The sequence below is a fragment of the Gopherus flavomarginatus genome, chromosome 25 (genome assembly GCF_025201925.1).
Source record: "Gopherus flavomarginatus isolate rGopFla2 chromosome 25, rGopFla2.mat.asm, whole genome shotgun sequence".
NCBI lineage: Eukaryota > Metazoa > Chordata > Testudines > Testudinidae > Gopherus > Gopherus flavomarginatus.
In genome coordinates this window covers 7,301,094-7,325,552 of record NC_066641.1, presented here as the reverse complement: position 1 = coordinate 7,325,552, position 24,459 = coordinate 7,301,094, and the positions used below count along the sequence as shown (strand labels likewise).

Sequence of the window (24,459 nt, the reverse complement as noted above, 5' to 3'; positions counted from 1 at the left end):
AACTGGAGTAAATGGCTATAACCTGAAGTCTTTAGATCAAGATTTGAGGACTTCAGTAACTGAGCCAGAGGTTATGGGCCTACTACAAGAATGGGTGGGTGAGGTTCTGTAGCCTGTGACGTGCACAAGGTCAGACTAGAGGTCTCTTCTGGCTTTAAAGTCTCTGAGTTACCATAAAATTAGAATTTTTTTTCTTAATTACATTACTTATTTTTTTCAGACCTCCTGTTCAAGAACACAAAATGTTTCCTCCTGGCAGTCAATGACCACAGCTGTAATCTAAGCTTTAATGTAAATAACACAAGACAACAGAGTAAGATGGTTTCCTCCACCATCTTTGAATTCTCTTTCAGAAACAATGTTGCAGGATTACCTCTCCAATGTCTCCCTGCACCACTCGAATCGGGTCGATCAGGATATCTCTGGCCAACTTCTCAATCTTTTTACGAAAAGTGGCACTGAACAAGAGAGCTGGAAGGAAAAGTCTATTTGAACTCTCTGAAGAGTACGCTCCCTTTCTGTACTATGAATACACTTCTGTATAGATCTTATTAACAAGCTCTGTACAACAGAAACATAAGAACTGTGCTAGGTGTTAGGGATTCTGAGTTATACTCAAACTTTTACCAAGTTTAAGGCAAATTTCCATTAAATCCCTTAGCACTTCAGGCCTATATTAATGTACCAGAATACATTAAATACATACACAGGAAAATGGTTAGAATAAGAGCATTTATTCAGTTATCCAAAAACAAGATGTGGAAAGACGGGAATGCCACATTGTATTCCCATGGCAGCTTCCATCAGAGGATCTCACAGAACATTAAATATTATGTCTTCAACTCTCCTCTGAACTAGATATTAACCACCACCAAAAACAACTGGAGCTGAATTCTTGAAAATCTTGTCCCAAGTGACATATCTAAGGTCAGAGAATGAGTCAGTGGAAAAGCTGGAAATAGAATCCAGGAGTCCTGGCTCCAAGACTCTTGCTCTAACTACTAAATACCAATGCCTCTTCCTAAGCTTTTGTCCTGTGGTAGCTTGCTGTGAAACATGCTTGTACTTACTTTGTCTGTCGGGGCGCACATGACTGGCAACTGATCTTACTTGGTATTCTGAGAAAGGAAAGAGAAAACAGCACATAATGCAAAACACAGCACTATTTCATTAGCGAATGAAAGGAAATCTAGTCAAGATTTTTGTGCATTCCGTGGATTTAAAAAAAAAAAGGATCCATAGTACTTTATATATAAATTGTTTTTGCCCTAGCAAACAAAAATCTGAAGAGGTTCTTTCTGTTCAGACTCACTAATCATTGGTTTATTAGAAACCAGCTTACTCCAACTGAGACGTCAATAGGCAAGTGTTTCAGGCCAGCTGATGAAACAGATGAAGACAGCAGAGTAAATGGATTTTGGCAGAGAGATACTTTTGCTCTGCAAAGTGCATCCATTTTCTGTGTGCCTTTGGTTGTTAAACAGCATTAATTACAGCTTCTGAGAGGGCTGACTGACTTCCAGCCTAAGTGTTAGTGCCATGAGTGTGGAGCTAACCTGAGATACAGACTAAGCAATGCTGCTCCCCAAAAATGAGGGTACAGTGTGTATAGCGCTCAAATTCCAGCCACTAACTCTGAACAGCCTTAATACAACAGGCACTGGCTTGGGAAGGTAAGGATTCGAGTTAAATAAGCTTTGACTAGGGGGAACAAAGCAAGGGCTTGAAGTTGCAATAGAAAAAGAAAACAAAGAAGAATTATCCAGGGCCAGTGGCTCTGCACATTTACAAAAAAAAGACAAACTAATTCATACTTACCAATTTGTCATGTAAATTTACAAGCACAAAACCTTGCTCTTTACCATGATGATTATCACGGAAAAAAATTAATGACATTTTACTCACCCAGCAAAAAAACTCCAACAACACAACCAGTTATTAGTAAAAATCTGAGGGTATCAAAATGCTCTAACTTTATCTGCTCAACAATCAGAAGAATAGCTCTCACAGCAACTCCATAGCAATTTTTATGCCCCATATTTCATATTTAAATTAAACAGATTGAAGAGATGTCAAATTTTATTATTGCTTCCAGGCTGCATCTATTTGCTGCCAAAATGCTGTTTCATAACTCCCTTCAATTGTGCTCCAAATTAATCGGAGTGCATGTCCCTACACCTCCTACAGTACACTAGCAAGCCTCTCTGCTCTTTGGTTTGCCTCCGCCACTGCAGAGTCAAAGCCATGCTATGTCAAGGCACGGACCTTCTTTAATGACACTGCAGAGCTGTCCACGTATTCTATGCACTGTACAAATATTAACTGATCAAGCATGTAACATCTCGGTGAAGTAGGCAGGTGTTACTACAGCATCCCCACTTATACCTGCAGAACTAACGCACAGGGGTGAAGGGACTGGCACAACGCCACCCAGAAAGTCGGAGGTAAAAGTCAGGATTAGAACCTAGCAGTTCCTGAATCCCATTCCCAATCTCATTTTGTTAGACCTGCCTGGCCGCTTTTCATCAATGCTAAAAGGTCATGCACTTTAAATGCATACCTAGCAAGGGTTCTGTCCATACAGATTTTTCTCAATGGATTTCAAAGTTCTGTTAAGCTACAAGAGTTTCAGCCAGCCAATTCAGATTGAAAATTGTGTACCACTACTTTATACTGTATGGAGGCTTTCATTCAATACATACCAAAACCCATGTCAAACATTCTGTCTGCTTCATCAAACACAAGATAAGAGACTCTTTGAAGATTGGTAGCTTTCTTCTTCACGTGATCAATCAAGCGACCCTATCAGAAGACAAAAATTTAAATCCACAAGCCTTTAAGTGTAACAAGTGGCATCTTTGAGGAAAGTGGCTACTGCTCCAGTATAAATCATCATGATACTAAAAAAAGAGACTTGTAATAGAAAATGTCTCAGTGCTTCAGTCTATAATAGTTCACTGCTGTTCAAAAAGCAGTTCTGTATCAATTATATTTTCAAGTCAGTGAAAGTAAGATTCCAAACGCATCCAGTTAGTGTGCCTGGTAGACTACGTTTTAAGGCTGGGATTTTCAAAAGAGCCTTAAGAGTTAGGCACCAAATTATCTGAAATTCCCATCCCAGCATATAGGGCCAACACTACAAAACGAACCTCTACTTTTAGTTTCATTCAATTTTGAAGTGAAACATGCACTAGAGACCCCATCCACATCCAACAGGCAACCCAGTGTTTAAACTGGTCACTACCTTGTCACTATACACATGCCAGCATAATTTTCTTAGCTCTTAAAGGCATAGCAACCTGGACCATTAAATTTTGCTGGGGCCCTGTATATTCACCTGGAGACATATTTAAATGTAATTTTACTTTGGGGACACTCATAACTGAATTCTTACTTGGCTAATTGAGGCAAAGCCCAGTGGTTTACAGACTCCTTCCAGGCCATTAGTTTGATAATCATTACAACACCATCATTAAATTATAGAACTGTGTTGCAATAATGCAGCTTGTTTGTTGAAAGTCAGTAAGCCACAAAGTGGCAGTGTGAGGATTATGGCTGCAACCATCTCCATTCCGAAAATGAATGATTGTTGTAACAATCTGTATTACCTAAAATGTACCTAACACTAAATTATTCATTTTTCATAAGAGCTATATACAGCAACTGCCTAGGCTAATGTGTCATAATGGCTTGGCACAATATAGAAATAGAACGGACATCTGGGGAAAAACCTGCTCTATTCCAAGAAATATAAGACATCCATGCTTTAAAATATATTACAACAATGAACATATTAGATTATATATATTTATATATAGCAACAGATCCTGCAGAACTGACCCATGACCTGTGTCCGTTGTACACAGAAGAGTTCAGTATCAGAGGGGTAGCCGTGTTAGTCTGGATCTGTACAAGCAGCAAAGAATCCTGTGGAACCTTATAGACTAACAGACGTTTTGGAGCATGAGCTTTCGTGGGTGAATACCCACTTCGTCAGATGCATGTAGTGGAAATTTCCAGGGGCAGGTATACATATATGCATGCAAGCTAGAGATAATGAGGTTAGTTCAATCAGGGAGGATGAGGCCCTGTTCTAGCAGTTGAGGTGTGAAAACCAAGGGAGGAGAAACTGGTTTTGTAGTTGGCAAGCCATTCACAGTCTTTGTTTAATCCTGAGCTGATGGTGTCAAATTTGCAGATGAACTGAAGCTCAGCGGTTTCTCTTTGAAGTCTGGTCCTGAAGTTTTTTTGCTACAGGATGGCCACCTTAAGGTCTGCTATTGTGTGGTCAGGGAGATTGAAGTGTTCTCCTACAGGTTTTTGTATATTGCCATTCCTAATATCTGATTTGTGTCCATTTATCCTTTTCCGTAAAGACTGTCCAGTTTGGCCGATGTACATAGCAGAGGGGCATTGCTGGCATATGATGGCGTATATTACATTGGTGGACGTGCAGGTGAATGCATCTGACGAAGTGGGTATTCACCCACGAAAGCTCATGCTCCAAAACGTCTGTTAGTCTATAAGGTGCCACAGGATTCTTTGCTGCTTTTACAGAAGAGTTCAGACGGCTCAGCACAGTGAAACAGACATCATCAAATTTGGACAATAGGTGAATATTTGAAGCATATGCAAGAAAGACTTCAGGAAACCTTGAGAAAATGGGCACGATTTTGAACTCACTGACACCAGTGAGAAGATCATAATAGGCTTTGTTTGGATACAAACAAAGTAATGGAAATAAAATGGAGAGGAACAAAATAGTTCTTTTTGGCGGGCAATACAAAAGTGTTCCCTCCAGTATATCTGAGTACTTTTCACACTCTAGTTTTAAATGACTCATATGAAGTGATTTCTACCATTTCCACAATCTAACAGATCTCCCAGTTAGGAAATGTTCCCTGATACTCCACTCACAATTTCCTTTGCTTAGCTGCATCCCTTTAGACTTAGTTACAACACCTTGGATCACTGTAGAGTACATTTCTACTCTTCTTACTTTTCAAATTGTAGACATGTAGTTTTATTTGATTAGATAGATATCTGCACAAACTCACATTTAAAAGTACCAGAGGGTCAAATACCCTATGCTTTTCCTCAATAACTGGTCCAGAAATTTTTCATGTATTGCTTTCACTCTGGTTGTCCATAACAGATAATCACTTGCATTTCCTTCAGTTTGTCTCTTCTCATTTTACCCAGAGATTTCACTAATACTGATCTTCATTATTAAAATGAAATCATTGGACTTGTGAATATTTTAGACATACGCCCCCCCCAATTTCTTCCTTCGCAAGAATCAGTGTAAACTATGTGGTGGGTACGCTGCTCAAGGTCCGCCCACAGTTACAAAATAGCTGTCTGTTTATAACTGATTGGCAGTGAATCCAAGTTAACAATGGGGCAACTTCAAATTACTATCATTAGATTTCAGAGTTAACACACAACCAAGGTAATGATAGATTGTTCATGCTTTTCAGTATTATTGTTGCATGTTGTCTGCTGATTCAGGAACACGGCACTGGAGCTGGTCACTTTCAAAAAGTTTTCATCACAATCTCAGGGACAAGAAATCAAGTGCTGGTACCAAGCATGCCTCGTACTGACTCAATCTGACCTTGTTCCTTCTCATCTTTTCTGCTTAGAGCTTACCCCTCTCAAAGTTTCCAGATTCAACAATGATTTCAGCATGTTTGTTATAGCACCTCCTAAGCTGTTGGTAGTAAGGAAGGCTGCAGGGCTTGAATAGTTAATGAAAGAGTTCCCCATCAACAGGTTTTTTAAAAAAAACAACCTCTCACTTTCAATTTAAAAGAAAGCCAGGATCCTAAGCTCCGGTGCAGGCAAAAAAGAAAGATTCCATCACTGTTAAAATATACTTACTGGTGTGCAGACGACTATCTCTGCCCCTTCCTGTAGAGCTTTGGCTTGCTCCCACATACTTCCTCCTCCATACACTGCTACCGAGCGCAGGTTATACGCCTTACCAAAGCGTTTACATTCAGCATGGATCTGAAAGTTGCAAACAAAGCAAAGCACAGCTCAGATTAGAGACTCAAACAAAAGGTCTCTCACCTTGGAAATATCAACTAATTCTTCAATCCCACCATCTCAAACTTGGTCTTAATGTAACTCAAGGGAGCATATTACAAATCCTCAAGCTTGAATTCTGCTCTGAAATACATATGTGAAGCTCCCATTAACTTTACTTGAAAACCTATCCATGCATCCAGCTGCAGAATTTGGACCATAGCATTTATACAGAACTTTTCAACTTCAAATCATTTTACGAACATTAACTAACCTCAGCAATGTCCTTTTGAGGCATATACTGCTATATTATATATTCAGCATTCAGGAACAACATAACTGACATTATTATTAGTTATTATGACATTAGTAGTAGTAGTATTAGGGCATGTCAAGTATCAATAGGATACAGCATAGGTCAGCATTGTACCAATCTGTAATTAACATACACAGTTTTGATAGATTTGACGCCTGCTTCCTGGGGCTATTCACTCCAAAATAATGCAAACAAATATTTCCATGACAAGAAGAGTGCTGTCTAGATATGAGAGATGGGGATGGGGAGTCCAGATTCCCACATTCTAGTCCTAGCTCTTTCATTCACCTGGGTGACCTCGAGCAAATCATTTTACCTCTTTACCTCCCTTTTACAGAAGGGGAAACAAGTATAATGCCAACCCACTTCGTAGGTATATTAGATAATTAGTTAATATGTATAAAGTTGGTTAACATCCCAGGATGAAAGGAGTTACAAGTGTAGAGCATTATCTTAAACTATAAACCAGGGCACTAACCCATAGTTCCATCTTTTTCAACAGATTATTGCAGTTTATCTGCTAATGTCTTTTGCACAGAGATCTGCCACGTTCTATGAGGAAACAATGCTAACAAATATACTATGTATATTATGTACCTACCTGTTGGCAAAGCTCTCTGGTTGGGCACACGATCACTGCAATGGGACCATCCCCTGGCTCCAACTCCTTTTGATCCATGATGTGGATCAACATTGGCCAGATGAAGGCTGCGGTTTTCCCACTGCCAGTCTTAGCTATGCCAATCATGTCTCTGCCGCTTAATGCAACCGGAACACCCTGAAAATAAAAGCACATTATTCTAAACCTATGCGTCAACTAACACAAATAGACTGATAAAACAGAGAGATTGAAAACCCACACAATCAGGACAAGATGGCACAAGGGATTGGTAACAGGCTACACACACTTCCATATCTAGGTTGCCAAGTTCAGGTCTGGATGAACTTGTTAGAGGACTAAAGTTATTAGCACTTCAGGGCTGTTTTGTGGCCTATGTGAATCAGTGGCAAGGGTTCAGTACCGTACTCAGTGGATAAATATACATATCAAACACAATTGAAATTCCTGTTGAATCTTAGCAGAGGAGTCAAGAGACTGAACAATTCTCTCTAGGGGATGTCCCCTCCCTCTTGGTCCAGATGTAGGCACACTGGTGGCGTGGTGAAGAGAAGCTTTCACTGCTCCTGACCATACTGTACCAGTACTGAGCTGTGATGTACTCACTTTATCCTTAAGTGCTGCCAATCCAGCATTTTTCAGCAGCAGATATTTTTATCGCCGCAATATAGACTAACCTCACGTACACCAACCTCTAAACACAACAAAGTCTGAGGAATTTTATCAATGTTAGACATAACTTTAAAAAATCCCATATATTTATTGCGTTTTTTAAAATATAAAAAAATGCAGCTACAGCAAGGTTGGCTATAACCTTACACTACTGACTGATAGCCTCGCTCTCTTGTTCTAACCGGCTGTGTATGCAGTACAATCTCTTGCACATGCACTGCAACAGAGGTGGGCCCACTTCACTAAGGCAATGGAATACATCCCAATAGCCAAAAACCCAAAACAAAACCAAAAACCACTTCCCATGTAGCCTACCCATCTTATTCATGGTGCTAGTTAGGTGTGAACTGTTTCCTAGTATAAGGTTCTCAATGTGCTGTGTACAAATCCTAGTGGGCGGGCCAATTAAAAAAAGAGACTGGACTTTATTTACAGTTGACATTTTAAAAAGTAGCAAGTAAACCTATTTTTTACAATAAGATTCAAGTAATTTGCATGGATGTACGTGAATTATGCTTCAGGATGGCTTAATATAGGCAATCACAATTGCTCACAGCTTCATATGGACTAAGGGTCATTTTTGCCTACAACTCCTCTGCTTTTAATGCTAGAGGAATAGGAAGTAACAGTACTCACCTGACACTGTATAGGAGTGGGCTGGGTATACTCCGATTTCCGAATTTGATGCATAAGCTGTTCATCAAATCCAAAATGAGCAAAACTACTGCCAGGTCTGGGGGGAGCCGCACCAGAGACCTAGAAATAAAAAGATACATGTACAGTACGAAATAAAAACTTGGAATTGGAAAGAGAAAAGCAGAGAAGTCTTTATACAAAATGAAGATAACATTTTTATATCAGAAGGCGCCACATTTTCATTTTGACAGAAACAAGGTTAATGCAGTGTAAATGCCATAAGATACAAGTTTGGAGCATTTCAGACTACAGGAATATGAATAACAGTGTACATCAAAGTTTTGTCTTGTAACTCTTCCAGGTAGATGTTGCAGGAGCAAACAAGACGACTTCCTAAATTTTCATTAACATAGTCCATGGTATTGTCCACTGGGGGAGTTACAGTGCACTTTGGTGGTACGCTGCTATTCACAGCCCCATAGTCCAGAACCGAGGGGCAGCACAGACAAGCCCTGAGACTCACAAATCTGTGTGGTAGCTGGATAATGTAACTTTTTTACAAATGGGGAAAAAGTTAAATAGTCTGCCTAACTCACACAGTGATTTAGCTGGGACTCATATCCAGGCATTTTGACTCTCAGACGTAGATCATCTCAGTTATTTTTCATTTACTGTAGAGGATAAAAAACTGCAGAACTGGCCATATACAGCATGAAAAAGATTACTGCTCTGGATTCAACACAGAACTGTTATTGCATAGTGAAGGAATGAGTTGAACAATAAATTAAATTAGGTCTAAAATGGTCAATTGTATTTAATATTTTATCATTACAAAAAAAATCTCAAAATAAATGACATGGAGCATCTAATTTCCAAAGGTGTCCCAAGATAAAGCACAAATGACAGAGGACTGATTCCCTTATCAAACATTACTATAGTTGCATATCTCCATGGTACAATACCTTAGTCTAATTCAGGAGAATGTGATTGTAGTACTTCTGTTTTTGGTTTTTTTCCCATGGCAAGCAAACTGCTTCCTTGGGAACCAGAATTATTAAACTCCCTGATTTATAAAAACAAAGCAACATCCCTAAACTTAACTATGCCACTAAAAAAGTGTGGAACTTCTGAAAATATATACGAATACATTTTACTTTATTCCTCTATGCATAGGTTGAGTGAGTTAGACAGAGTTTTAATGTTGTTAGATAAATGAGATGGGTTTTGTATAATGTGTCTAGACAAATGGGCAAGCATGTTTTATATAAATGAAGGACACAGTTTTTCTCACAGTTGCAGACATGTCCCATACCCATGCTGAGCACTTACAAACCCTTTAGAAAATGTAAACTGTACTTGAAATACATTGGCAATACTTTCAAATGTAACGGATGGTTTTGGGTGTCCAACACAAGATGCCTCAAAGGGCCTTAACTTTCAGGAAGTGCTGAGTACCTGCTCTCTGAAAATCAGAGGGTGTCTCAAGTGGTCTCAAAATCACTGTCTCTTGTGAAAGTCTTGGGCATAATAACCACTGAAGTAATCCCAAGGGGTGAAAGTGAAGGGTCCTGGGAGTATGGTCTTGTTTCCAGCTTACCCGTAGATTCAACTTATGTCGTAGTTCCACTATCTGCTGTGGGGTGAGGCTGCTGATTTCTTCATGCTCCTCGTAGAAGTTCTTCTCAAACGGAGGGTATTCAATCTGCAGGTTCAATTACTCAGTTAGTCTACGAGACAGGAATCCATTCTGTACACTGGATTTTGGCAGGAAGGTTTGTCCTTTTCTGAGCAAAGTCTTAATCATCCCTGAAGTTAGCCAACAGCTGGTCAGGGAGGATGATTGTTTATTTGAATTAATTTCAGTAAAGAGAACACTATGCTGCACAGCAGTGAAATGCTGTCTACTATCATTGGCTGTACAAGAGAAGTTTGTTTCACAGCTATTTTGCTTTTTCCAGCAGCCTTCTTCATACCCCCTAAACTTCACTGAGTGGCTCGAGTCACACAGTGAAGTCTCGCTGGTGAGATGACAACACAGTCAACAATTTTTAACTGAGTTCATTCACGCTTCTTGACTCCACTACCGCCCTGGACATGGCTGACACTTCTTGATCATTCTGTAAAATATGACCTTAATTTCTTACCACTCTTTCCTTACAACTCTCACCTGTAACCCCCTAGTTCTCTTCTGCTCAATTTCTTCAAACAGATCAAGATTAATTTTATAATAACCGTTAGCTAACTTAAACCCTTCAATCAGGGAGCTATTTTGAGGTGCTCCACAAATCTGGCTCATTAGGCTGAGGAATACAAACATTCCTTAAGTTAAAACCCAGTAGGAGAAACTCCATCCCTACCTCTGAATGATCAATAGGCGGAAGAGGATCTATGACTTTTTTGGACGGTGCAATTGGATTCCCATCACTATCATATTCCAAGTTATCCTCTTCCTCTTCCGGGACCACACCAGCAGTAGGGTTTTCTGCCATGTAGCGAAAATAAGCTTCCTGCAGCAAAACACATCAGTAAAATCAAACACAAATACAATGGGGGAAATGCTACTATATTTTTGCTTAACTGGTGCAGATATGAGATGGTCACTTGCTTTAACACCTACCATTGAAGGACAACATGTTCACTAGAACAGGCTCTTCTAGTAAACAGCAATAGCAGTAAAGTCCAGAGGAAAGAATCAGAAGAAATGAAGAAAGCTGCTGTAAGGTTCACTAAGTACCACAAAATACTTTAAAAACGTTTTTCTTCTTCAAAAGACTGATTAAGAAATGTTTGTACCAAGAAATGTCATGTGTTATGCTTTATTAAATGGCATGGTCTATTCTTACATCCACAAAGACTACAGAACAAATGCTGCAGCCTTTTAAACATGGAAGTTTGAACAAAAAGTCACTGTATGTTCAATTATTTTTTTTTAAAAACACCTCCCCCAAAATGCCTCAGATGTTTATTTTTCACCTCCTCCCACCATCCTCTGAGTGAGGAAAAGTTGTTTTGCTTCAACATACTAATGGACAGTCAACACTCCATTTCAGTGGGAAAGAAACAATTCCAAAAGAACCCTTCAAGAGAGGCACAAGTTGGAACTCACTGAAGGCATTGGAAGATCCCAATCTAGACATCTAACAAAGATGCACATCGGTAGAGACTCATGTAGCTCTCACTGTTAATCTGCAAACCAAAACGTTCTCATGGGGAAATGGGTGTCTCATCTGATTTCTCAGCAAAGATTCAGGGCCAGATTTCCAAAGTCCAGTGCATGTACCTACGTGCAAATGTTTGCACTTGTCTAACTTTCGCATGTGCATTCACCAAGCCAATTAGCTGCTTAACTAACCATCTCTGCACATAATTTGCATAGTCTCAGATATTTGCATGCATAAATTAGCTTCACTCAATGTATACAGTTACAGCACTTTGGTGAGGTCCTACATTACCGAAACTAAAAGAATAGTTACTAACAAATCACAAAGTATCAAATAATTAGGATTACATGTCAAATAAATGAATAAAGTACATTTTGAAATGAAGTCTCTTTTCTTATTTATTATCTGTCTTAAGGCATGTCTACCAGTACACTTACTGCATGGCAAGCTAGGGTGTAAAACTGCAGTGGTCCCAACATGCTGCACACTAAGTGTCCACGTGGACCGCAGAGCATACTAGGGAACTTTCAGTACATACCAGCAGAGTTCTCCCAGAGACTTAGTAAGCAACATGCTGGTGTGTTGTTGATTCACACTCCAGTTTGCCGCACAGTAAGCACACGTGTAAACATGCCCTTATTGTATTGCCTCATTCAGGATTGGGGCCCTAGTTGTGCATACAGAGTAAAAATTGATCTCTGCCCTCAAAGAGCCACAAAATTTGGCTGACAAATCATAAGAGCGACTTCCCCTGGTTCCACTGTAGTTCTGTATTAGATGACTATGATCTACATGGAAGAACAAACTGCCTCCAGGGATAGAAGCTTGCTACAGCAACTTGGCTGACCTAGCAGCTGTTGAGTGGGTAATGTTTCTCAGAAGACGGATCTCAGACAAATTTAAAAATATTTGGTCTAACTTTCTAGAAACCTTTCATTTATTCCTAACAGATGGAAACCGAGACATCACTCTCCTCTCCCTTCCCTGTCCCTCCCTTCCTTCCTCTCTCTCCCATTTCTTTTCCTTTCTGTTCTTCTCTTATTTGGGGAGGGGGGAAAGCAGGGGTGTGGAACCAATATAAATAAAAGATATTACTACAAATAGTTTAGATGAGGCCCAGAGGTATTGAAAACTGTGTGTATTTTAAACTATATCAGCTGAAAGATCCTCTCACATACAAGTTAAGGAATTGTGAGATTTTTCTCCCAATATTTTTTATTTCTTTTCTAAAGCATCTGGAAAGGCAGGGACAACAGGGAAACTAGTAGACTCTCTTGATAAATACCATTTGAAACAAATTTGGAAGTTTAAGTTTTGCTTGTACCTAAGTAGTTCGATTTAGGGGGGGGATAAAATAGATAGAAAGACTGCATAGGAACTCACTTGGTCATCTTCCTCTTCAATGTCATCTCGAATACCCCTGGAAAAACAAGCGGAGAAACAAACTTCCCTGCAAATGTTCCACATACCCAGCTCTGTATTGTCACTTGATTAGTGCTGAGCTCCATACTTTAGTGGAAGACACAACACTAACAATATCAAGCAGCAATTAAATCAGTGTATAATCCCAACCCACAGGATTTTTCATAATACATAAACCTGCACAAGCTTCATTTTACTTTCACTAGCATGGCTGAAGATAAAGAATTCTTTGATGTGGATTCTACTGTGAAAGTTTTTAAAAAGTGAGCATTTTGGTTTAAGTTCCTGGCATTACCAATAGATGTTATTACAAGCCCATAATTAGAGAGGGACAGGAACCAGGAAGTCTGAATCCAGTTCAGAGCTTCCCCAAAGTCAGTAGTGGTTTGGTTCCAGTGTTCTGTTTCAGGCCTATAAACAGCCTGATCAACGCCATGCAATACAGACTATATTAACACATTTGATGTTCACACTAGTATCAATGGTACCTAGTTATTTCACCTGATCAAGACAGACAGGCAAACTTCCTCCTTGTAAATCTGCTTCTGAGATCAAAATATCTCAACTGTGAGGAGCAGCATGTGGCATTGCTCTTAACCCCTGAACTAGGTTTGGAAGAATCTCAGTATTTATTGCAAGGTTTTGTTTATTTCTAAATTTGTCTGTGCTGCAATGGTTCTTTCACCAGATGATCCCAAACGAGCCATCTATTCTAATAAATATGGTTTTAGACAAAACCAAACATTCCTAATCACTGGGGAGCAAATAGCTTCATCTGGGCCAGTCTGGCAAGCTAGTAGCAATGCAGTGCATTGCCATGCAGGGATCTCAGTTTAATCCCTCAGTCCCTAGGTTTGCATGGCCTGGGATTGCTGGGCAAAGAGTACCTGAATCACACTTGGGAACAACGTCCTTTGGATATTGCTCAGGGCGGCAGTGACTGGCTTGGTAGGGAGCTATACCCAGTTTTCCTTGGCTTGTGTAGGGGCACAGATGGTTGCTGCAGTGTAGGGACTTTAAGTGCAGGGAGGTAAGGAAAGTCGTCGGTGATCCTTCCCAAATAAAATAAAAGCCTGGTTTGTTTTCTTATAAGTGTATCTTCCAGCATGTTTTGTTTTGGGGTGCCTCAAAGGATTCTGCTCACCTATCATCTGATGCTATTTTACTGCACAAAACTTTAGTCACTGGAAGGGATTCTATGCTCTGGTTATTTACTGTATTTACATTACATGGATCTAAAGAACCAATTAAGTTTAATGTAAAATAGAGAAGATGGTTTTTATAAGCCTTGAAATGCTCTAAACACCCTTACAAGGCAGGATCTGAGAGATACAGAAGAGAGCTTACTTTATATTCTTTCTTTCCTTGTCTTTCTCTTCAAGTCTCTTCATGTCTCGAGCTGCTTGATCCTAAGAGGACACAGAATTGTATCACAAAACAGCAAGGATAAAGCTTGGAAAAGGAAAATTCCTTATTGCAATGTTGTTTATACAAAGGGATGAATGACCTTGCAAAACATGATAATAAATCTGAAGGGGGGGAAAAAAGTGAGTCATATTGTAATAGGACCGAAGTAATCAGAGCTTGGGTGTTCCATCATGCTGCAGAAACAGCACCTTTGGGATTCAACAGTCTCTCATTCCATGTCCTATTATACTAACCATATCATGCTACTGACTAATCCTTTGGAAGTTCCTAGGCCAACGTTTTCCCAACACTGTTCTTAGAAACAGTTTTCTCCACACATTGGTCAGGAAAGCTGTGCTAGAACCCAGCTAGCACCAACTGTCTTTAAACATAATTGCATATAGCAGAATGGATGCCAGGGCATAAATCGTTAAGATCAAAGTAACAAAAAAGCTTAAAATACTAGCATACAGTGAATGGTGTTGTACTGCCCTGTTAGATCTTTGGCGATGTTATAGTTCATCTGAAGGTTGAAGGCAATTTGGGTGAAAGTTATCATGAAATGATAGATTTCATGATTCTAAGGAAAGGGAGGAGGGGAGCAGAATAAAGACAATGACTTAAAAAAAAAATCAGAAGTTAAACTCAGATAATTGGTAGGTAAGGTCCCATGGGAACAAAATCTAAGGGAAAAAGGAGTTCGTGAGAGATGGCCGTTTCTCAAAGAGATAATATTAAAGGTGCAACACCAAGCTATGCTGATGCAAAGAAAAGACAGGAAGAATAGAAGGGAAAGATAGGACGAAGGAAAGAAGCAGCCAATATGGCTCCAATCAGGAGCTTTTTAATGCCTGAAAATCAAAAAGGAATCCTACAGAAAGTGGAAACACGGACAAATTGCTAAGGAGGCATACAAAAGCACAGCATAAGCATGCAGGGACAAAAATCAGAAAGGCTAAGGCACAAAAAGAATTACACCTAGCTAAGGACATAAAAGGCAATAAGAAGAGGTTCTATAACTACTGTAATAGCAAGAGAAGGATGAAGAAAAGTAGAGGTCCTCTACTCAGAGGGGAAGGAGAGCTAACAACTGGTAACATCAAGAAGGCTATGATGTTTAATACCTATTTTGCTTCAGTCTTCACTAAAGAGGTTAAAAGTGATCAGATACATAACACAATTAATATTAACAAGGGGGATGGAATGGAAGCCAAAATAGGGAAAGAACAGGCTGAAGAATATTTAAATAAGTTAGCTGTATTTAAGTCAGCAGGAGCTGATGAAATTCATCCTAGGGTACTTAAGGAACTAGCTAAAGCTATCTCAGAACCTACAGTGATTACTTTTGAAAACCCTTACAGGGCAGGTGAAATCCCAGAGGCTTGGAGAATGGCAAACACACTACCTATCTTTAAAAAGGGGAACAAAAGGACTTGGGACAGTATAGATCAGTCAGCCTAACTTCAATACCTGGAAAGATACTGGAACAAACTATTAAACAATTAATTTGCAAACACCGAGAGGATAATAGGATTACAAATAACCATCAAGATAGATTTGTCAAGAACAAATCATGCCAAACCAACCTAATTTCCTTCTCTTTGACAATTACTGTCCTAGTGGATTGGGGGGGGGGGGGGAGAGGAGGGCTGGGCTATAGACATGATGTCCTATTTTAATAAGGTTTTTGACACAGTCTCACATGATGTTCTCATAAGCAAAATAGGGAAATGCAGCGGTCTCTCCTCGGTTCAGCACTATTCAGCATTTTTATTTATGACTTGAATAATAGCATGGAGAGTATGCTTATAAAATGTTCAGATGATAGCAAGCAGGAAGGGGTTGCTAACACTTTGGAGGGTAGGTTTACTTTGACAAATTGGAGAATTGGTCTGAATTCAACTAGATGATTTTCAATAAAGACAAGTGCAAAGAACTTAGGAAAGAAAAACCAAATGCACAACTACAAAATGGGGATAAACTGGCTAGGAGGTAGTGAAAAAGGCTCGTATTATCCTGAGATGCATTAAGAGGAGTGTCATATGTAAGACATGGAAGGTAACTGTCCCACTCTACTCAGCACCGGTGAGACCTCCGTTGGAGTACTGTGACCAGTTCTTGGCACAACACTTCAGGAAAGAGATTGACAAATTGGAGAGAATCCAGAAGAGAGCAACAAAAATGATAAAAGTTATAGAAAATATCACATATGAGGAAAGATTAAAAAAACAGGGCATGATTAGTCTTAGAAAAGAAAATTGAGGCAGGACCTGGTAACATATATGTTAAGGGCTGTTACAATGAGAACAGGAATGAACTGTTCTCCATGTCCACTGAAGGTAGGACAAGAAGTAATGCACTTAATCTGTTACAAGAGAGATTTAGGTTAGATATTAGGAAAAACGTTCTGACTATAAGGGTAGTTAATCTCTGAAATAGGCCTCCAAGGGAGGTTGTGGAATCCCCATCACTGGACGTTTCTAAGAACAGGTTGGACAAACACCTGCCAGGGATGGTATGCTAGCTATACTTTTGATCTTCCTCAGTGCAGTGGGCTGGACTAGATGTCCTCTCAAGTTCCCTTCCAGACTTACATGTCTATGATTCTTTTGGTAATTTTTTTTTTTTGGCTTTAATCACTCTTAAATGGTTTTTACACATATCGGGATTTTTTTTTAAAATTCTCATAAAGATAATAGACACGGACTCCGATATACCAAGTACGGCCGTATCCATGTCAACATGTAACAATATTATTGTAAAAAGCACCTTGAAGAGTAGTAATATAACCCTTAACCTTTTGTATATTTATCTCTGTTTCCTGCTCTTGACCAGAGAGGAGTTTAACACCTAAATTCATAAAGACTTAATGAGTTGGGGCTTGCCTCCACTTCAGCCATGAATGCTTCCAAGGGATCATCTTCACTGTCAGAGTCTCCTGACTTGGAATTAAACTGCTGGCGAGTGGGGGAATTCTCTGCAGGAATGTACGGCAAATCAACATTGCTGGAATCTTCCTCTTCATCCTCAAAGTATCTGACAAACAAGAGAGAGTCGTTTATAGCACAGTAATGGGCCAAGTCAGCACATGGCTATAACAAGTCATGCAGTGGGTCTATTTGTTTGTAGAGCTCTTGGTTTGAGTCTCTATATAACTGACTGGAGTGAACAACAACATTTTGTACTCATCTAGTTTCTTCCATTAAAGGACGCTGAAGTGTGATACAGGCAGGAATGCATTAAGCTAGTAACTGAAGTAAGGCAGGCAGTTGTGGACAACTGTTCCTCTTCCCAAGCCCTCTCCAGAGTCAGGTGCTGCTACTGAGCACTATTCTTTCATCCTCCTCAAAGTGTGTATGGGACTATAAGAAGGGTTAGTATGAAGGACAATGTTTTCAGGATGCTGGCAACACCCAACTGTATCTTGTTAGACTTGGATGATGCTGGTCAGTCCCTCAGTCAGTGTCTAGCTGAGACTGAAGTATAGATGAAAGTGAGCTAGCTGAAACTGAACACAAACAAGATAGGGCCAGAGGAAAGCAAGTGGAGATCCATCTATCCATCACTGTAGTGTCTGACAGCCTCACAATCTTTTTTAATATGTTTAAATATGCTCTACAGACACAAACTGAGGCACAGAGATTAAATGCTTGCCTAAGGTCACATAAGAAGTCTGTGGCAGAGCAGGGAATTGAACCTGGGTCTCCAAAGTCCCAGACTAGTGCCCTAAGGAATGGACCATCTTCTCTCTTTATAGAAGAGGCAACTTCAGACCATTTGACAGAGGGAGTTATCTTGCTAGGATTTGTAACATGGGGTGATTTCAGACTCCCAGCTGCTATCTGACAATCGTATTCCAGAAGTATTACAGTCAGTTTACCACCATGTGCATATGGCTAAGAAGTTGTGACTTTTCATTCTGGATGGAGACTTTGCCGCTGTTACTACCTCAAGATTAGACTACTGCAAGTGCTCACCATGGGGCCATGCCTTAAAACCACCGAGAGACTGCAGCAGGTGCAGAATGTAGCGGGTCACTTACTGAGAGGGGCATCTTGCTGGGAATATGCGATAGCAGCACTGCAGGAACTGCACTGGCTGACTGGAATATTGGGTGCTGGTTATGACCTATAAAGTCCTACACGGCCTGGGACTGGCCTACTGGAGGGATCACCTCTCTCCCCATGCCATTCTGCCACAGCTGTAGTCAGCACGGATGGTCAAGCTGGATTCCTCTCATTATAAAAGAGAGGGGGCAGTTGGCAGGACATGGGAGCTCCAAGACTTTGGAACTCGGTCCCCCTGTTGGTCTAAAACAGCCTGAATCTGGTGACCTTTTGAACATGCTGCAAAAGATATGTTGAACTGGGCTTTTGGAGGCGGCTATGGGCATGCTTCCTACAATGATGAAAGGGTGGAAAGGAGTTTTTGTGGATGGTTGGCTGGTTAAGTTCCTGTTGAAACGATTAGTTAAAATGTACTGGGATTTTATTATATCCACTAATGATGTGTTACGGTGCCTAGATCCTTGAATAGGCATCTTGTTATTATTTTAAATCTAAATAATTAAAATAAGCTTCACAAACAACTCCCACGACATAAAGGGTATTGTTCCCCTTTCACTGAGAAGAAAACCCAGGCTCAGAGAGTTTAAGCTATTTCTCTGCTTGTTAGTTTCCCTCAATGAAATTTGCTCCTTGTAACCTATCAAACAACCAAATCTAGAACAGGATACACACAAAAAAGTAGCACAGCTTACGCATTCTCCTCATCGAAGTTTGCTCGCTTTGATCCAATTTTGTAGAAAGAAGGGAGCTGAGGCGGTGCTGACTTCCCAAACGCAGCTGAAGAGCCAGGTGTTCCAAAAGCACTATGGGACTGTGAAGGGAGTTTTGGTTCTTCTTTTTTTCCAGGGGCTATGGCAAATCCTCCAAAACCAAAGCCTCTTTTGGTGCCAGGTCCACCTTTGTTCCAGTTCATGATGTCAGCAATATCTCTGTTAAGGTCAGAATATACCACTTAACATCCCCTCTGTTATAGTTTGCCAGACACAAAAGGCACAAATTCTTTTGACCAGGGCTTCCTAAAGTCATCTGGAGATGGATGTTTGAGAAGATAACCCCAACTAGGATTTTGGCTTTGTTCCTCTACTGAAAATATTAATTTATTCACTTTGCATTAAAGAAAAATGAACAGATTGCTGTCCAAAATATTACATCTCTCAAAAAGTTCTATCAATCAAAAAGTAATGTTACCAGGTTTATGGATAAAATAGTCTATCCCCCATTAACACAATGCTTAAACATTCCTGCCCTGTAGATTTTACAATCCAAGATAGACAAATAAACCCAAGGCGAGGACCCTGAACACAAGAACCTATGTGGGAGAAGTGGAAAGGTCAACTGAATAAATATTTTGCATTTCTATATGGTCCCATCCCTGAATGTTTTATAGCTTTGTAAATACTGCACAGCTGAAATCCAGCCACCTTTAGAGAAGAGGGCAATATCCAATTAGCACACAGCAAACCACACAACCATAGGGGGAGGGGAAATGTTGGTCAAGAACAAAAAGTCAAGCCTCTCTTCTTAAGAGGAGTGCTTAGGATATTTAAGATACACACAGAGTAGACAGCACCTCAGTTCTTGAGGTTGCATTTGAAAGACTCCCACCCAATCTGTTTGCACAGGACTCACTTTTCCATGTCAGCAGGATGAAGGGCTCAGTTGTTGATGCTGCTAGGATTTGACCCTGATTCCATGAAGTTTAGTGTTTTCCCAATGCTTGGGCAACTAAAGTCACAAGGCACAAAAAACAAAAAACAAAAATAGGGCATGACGCACAGCCCTTTCAAGTGTGTTATAGTCAGAGAGCTCCTAGTTTAGCGGTCTTATTAGACAACTCTCTGCATTCACTGGAACTCCTTCAATTAAATTAAAGTGCATAGCTAAGAGAAATAACTGGCAAATCTGAGAGTAAATTCTGTATACTATTTCCTACACAAAGCATTTACCAGTTTAGAATCTGCTCAACAAATCTAAAAGTCTAGAACACGGAGCTCACTAGTCATTTTTGGAAAAAATCATTCCTCTGCTCTCCATGGTAGAGGCTTGACTCCGATAATCTGTTCTTCCCACTTGCACCAACACACGTCTCAAGCTTCAAACCTGCTGATATGTGACAAACGCCTAAATTGCGGAACACTTGGCTTTTGTTGCTTGTGCTGTACTTGATTAATTGAAATATTTTTAAACTACTAAGTCTGTTTGTAAGGATGTTTTCTCACTGTGTGAATAAAAGAAAACTGAAAAAGCATATATCAAGTACAATCAGAAACATACACTCTGTCTGGTGTTTGCAGAACAATCTGCTACACTTGATTATGAAGTCTACTCAAATCTTTGCTATTGCTATTGATTTTTTGATGTGGATGAGGTTCAGACATCACAGTGACAAGCTGCAGTAGAAAACCCTAAAGATAGACAGAGGTGTGTGCACATTTCCCCATTAACAACATTTTGGGAAAAGAGATGCTGAGGACCGCATCTTCTATGGAGGACATCTTGCCTTTAAGAGCAGGAACACCACGGCAGTCTCCCCACTTCCAGTTCATCACACTTTAGGAAATTTAATGGTTAAGACAAGAGAGGTTGAGGCTGTGTTCCCACGGGATTATATGCTTTGAGGATTGGGAAGGGGACAGACGCTATGGCCTCCTAACTCCATAAGACCATTTTGCCTTGTGGAAGATTCTCCACTGCCTGGATGGACACAGAATGGAATAGCAGCAGTATCCCCTGCCAGATCATTCTGCCTTGAAAAGACAGGAAGGAAGGAACACTGCAGCCTTCCCTCTCATGAATCACCCTAAATTTGAGGAAGGTGTAGCACAGGGGTAGGCAACCTATGGCATGGGTGCCGAAGGCGGCACGTGAGCTGATTTTCAGTGGCACTCACACTGCCTGGGTCCTGGCCACCGGTGCGGGGGACTCTGCATTTTAATTTAATTTTAAATGAAGCTTCTTAAATATTTTAAAAACCATATTTACTTTACATACAATAGTTTAGTTATATATTATAGACTTATAGAAAGACCTTCTAAAAACATTAAAATGTATTACCGGCACACCAAACCTTAAATTTGAGTGAATAAATGAAGACTTGGCACACCACTTGTGAAAGGTTGCCGACCCCTAGTGTAGGACAACAAACTGCACCCACCTGTTCTCCCCATCTCCCAGTCAGTGATGGTGTGTATATGGGGAAAGAGAAGAAAACCACACTTCAGTCTCCTTCCCCCAGAAATCACCCAATTGGTCATAGTGTCAAAAAAGAGGAGAGAACCACACTGCACCCCTCCACCTTCCCCCACTAAAGATCACCCAGTCAGGTACTGGGTGTGTACGGAGGGGGAATGGGATTGGGGAAAAAAGCAAAACTACACTTGCAGCATCCTTTCCCATAGTGGGGAAAGCTACACGCATCATCTCTCTCCCCCATGATCCAAACTTGTGCGGCAAGTGAGTGAGAATATCCTGCATTCCCCTCACCCAAGCAATCGTGCTGCCCTACATGGGGTTGGTTGGACATTGAGGATCAGATCCATGCTACTCTGGGGGAAAGGGGGACATCGCAGCTCAATTTAGTGTGAGGTACATACTGCCCTGGAGGAAGGGGGGCCGCTGTAGCTCGGTGTGGGGGTCAGATCCATACTGCACTAGGGGCGGAGACACTGTAGCTTGGTTTGGGGGTGAGATCCATGCCACCCTAGATGGGAGAAGGGCTACCCTGCTCAACTGAGGATGAGAACCACACCACTCTACCTCAAGTAGGGGGGCAAGACCCACAATGCCCGGGGGGGGGGAGAGCCAGACCCATGCTGCCCTGAGAAGAGCAGGGCCGCTGTAGCTTGTGTGTGGGGACAAACCCACACTACCCTGGAGGGGAGGGAGCACCGCTATAACTCGGTATGGGGCGGGGGGCAAACCTGCATTGCCCTGGAGGGGGACCAGCTGTAGCTCCGTGTGGACGGGTCAGACCTGCGCTGCCCGGGGGGGGGGGGCACTGCTGTAGCTCGGTGGGAGGGGGGATCAGACCCGCGCTGCCCTGGGGGGGGGGAACCGCTGTAGATCGGTGGGGGGGAGTATCAGACCCGCACTGCCCTCGGGGGGAGGGGGCACCGCTGTAGCTCGGTGAGGCGGGGGGGGGGGCAGACCCCCGCTGCCCTGGGGGGGGAGTCTCAGACTCGCGCTGCCCTGGGGGGGAACCGCTGTAGCTCGGTGGGGGGTATCAGACCCGCACTGCCCTCGGGGGCACCGCTGTAGCTCGGTGAGACGGGGGGGGGGCAGACCCGCGCTGCCCTGGGGGGGGGGAACCGCTGTAGATCGGTGGGGGGGAGTATCAGACCCGCACTGCCCTCGGGGGGAGGGAGCACCGCTGTAGCTCGGTGAGGCGGGGGGGGGGGGCAGACCCGCGCTGCCCTGGCGGGAGCTGAGCTGAAGCAGCAGCAGGCGGCGGCCCCGCCCCCTCATTTCGGCTGAGGGGGGCGAGGTCCGCAGGCAGCCCCCCCGAGAGGCGGCCCCCGCCGCGCGCCACGGCTGAGGGACGGCGAGTCTCGAGCAGGGGGCGGGCCCTTTGTCCGGGGCAGGCCAGGCCAGGCCGCCGCCAGCCGCACTAGGCCGCGGTCCCCCACCCGCCGGAAGCGGGTCCCGCTCACTGGGCCCCGCGGGGAAACGCGATGCGGGGCCGCCCCTCGGCTCTCCCCTCCCCCCGACTCACTCGGTGCTCGGTCTCCGCTCGCTCCAGCCGCCTCTTCCCCCGTTACCGGGAGGGGGAGGGGAACGGGAACGTACGTGCGTGGGGGGCGGGATGACGTCACCGCGCTGCCGCGTGTCATGCGCACTAGGCACGGCTGAGGCTGCGGGAGGAGGTGGGCACTGGTGACCTCTGGCTCTGTTGATCCATCCAACTCCCATAGACGCTATTGGGATTCTCAGACTGGGGGTCGGGGGGTCACAAGGTTATTACATTGGGGTGGGGTCGTGAGCTGTCAGGCTCCACCCCAAATTCCGCTTTGCCTCCAGCATTGATAATGGTGCTAAATATATCAAACAGTGTTTTTAATGTATATGGGGGTCGCACTCAGAGTCTTGCTGTGTGAAAGGGGTCACCAGTATAAAAGTTTGAGAACCACAGCTCTGTTTGGTCGGATGAGGAGGCAGGCACAGGCCCTGAAACAAACCCAGAGAGTCTCATGGATGAATGGGAGTGAGGCAGGAACTTTGAGTCAGCCCTATAGCCACACACTTCCCGTCCCCTTTGGAGTGAGTGGGAGGGAGAGAATAGTCCTTATAAACCTCCCCATCAGGGTGAATGTGGGACACAAATATTAACCTCTCCCCCTTATCTCTGCAGCAGCTAGATATCTCTCAGTGTCTGGTCTCAAAGACTTCAGAGCCTGTGGCAGTGAGCCTCCTAGCCCAGGTTGACTACTGTGCTAAAATAGCTATGTAGACGTGGCCGTTTTGGCTCTGCAGCCTAGGGAAGGGAGTGGGCTTTAGAGCTTGAGCTTCAGCCTGAGCTACAACTTCACAGTACTGTCTATACAGCTATTTTTGGAGCACTAGTAGGAGCCTAAGTCTGTGGACCCATGCTGGGAGGCTTGCTGCTGCCTTTACTGTCCTAGCCCAAAATAGGGCAGGAATCTAGTGCGTCCAAATCTCAATTTATCTTGAGTGTCATGAGAGTTAGCATTTTTCTCACAGACCCAGATCCTGAAATTACATAAATATGTGATCAAGTATCAGAGAGTTAGCTGTGTTATTCTGGATCCACAAAAACAAAGACGAATCTGGTGGCACCCTAAAAACTAACAGATTTATTTGGGCATAAGCTTTTGTGCGTAGAAAACCCATTTCTCCATGCATCGGAAGAAGTGGGTTTTTTACCCACAAAAGCTTATGCCCAAATAAATCTATTAGTCTTTAAGGTGCCACCGGACTCCTTGTTGTTTTGTAAATATGTGAGAATCTCAGCTTTTGTTTTAAAGAAGTTCTTATTCCTCATGGTTGCAAACAAATGTGAACCCTAAAGACTTAAAACTAGAAGGCAAATAAAAAGACACAACAGCGATTAAAAAAAAACACCTTGATTTTTGATGCCTGACTCATGATATTTGACAGGTAGGCAATACTGAA

General features: G+C 42.2%; 1 protein-coding gene across 4 annotated transcripts in view; it reads right to left on the bottom strand.

The window, feature by feature from the left end:
- Positions 1-23,159, bottom strand: part of DDX42 (DEAD-box helicase 42) — a 33,543-nt gene extending 10,384 nt beyond the window's left edge. The window contains exons 1-14 of one of the 4 annotated variants that reach the window (XM_050935144.1): positions 23,042-23,137; positions 19,960-20,055; positions 19,023-19,259; positions 17,149-17,299; positions 14,204-14,265; positions 12,818-12,854; positions 10,631-10,780; positions 9,871-9,975; positions 8,274-8,393; positions 6,948-7,124; positions 5,884-6,012; positions 2,703-2,802; positions 1,071-1,118; positions 374-471 (exon numbers count right to left, since the gene is read on the bottom strand). In XM_050935144.1, coding sequence (XP_050791101.1) covers positions 374-471; positions 1,071-1,118; positions 2,703-2,802; positions 5,884-6,012; positions 6,948-7,124; positions 8,274-8,393; positions 9,871-9,975; positions 10,631-10,780; positions 12,818-12,854; positions 14,204-14,265; positions 17,149-17,299; positions 19,023-19,259; positions 19,960-19,967 — 1,422 coding nt within the window. In that variant the 5' untranslated portion in view covers positions 19,968-20,055; positions 23,042-23,137. Of the gene's footprint in view, positions 1-373; positions 472-1,070; positions 1,119-2,702; positions 2,803-5,883; positions 6,013-6,947; positions 7,125-8,273; positions 8,394-9,870; positions 9,976-10,630; positions 10,781-12,817; positions 12,855-14,203; positions 14,266-17,148; positions 17,300-19,022; positions 19,260-19,959; positions 20,056-21,397; positions 21,496-23,041 lie in introns of those variants that run through there. The other 3 variants (XM_050935145.1, XM_050935146.1, XM_050935147.1) reach the window with 3 other exon arrangements.
- Between the last annotated feature and the right edge of the window lie 1,300 nt (positions 23,160-24,459).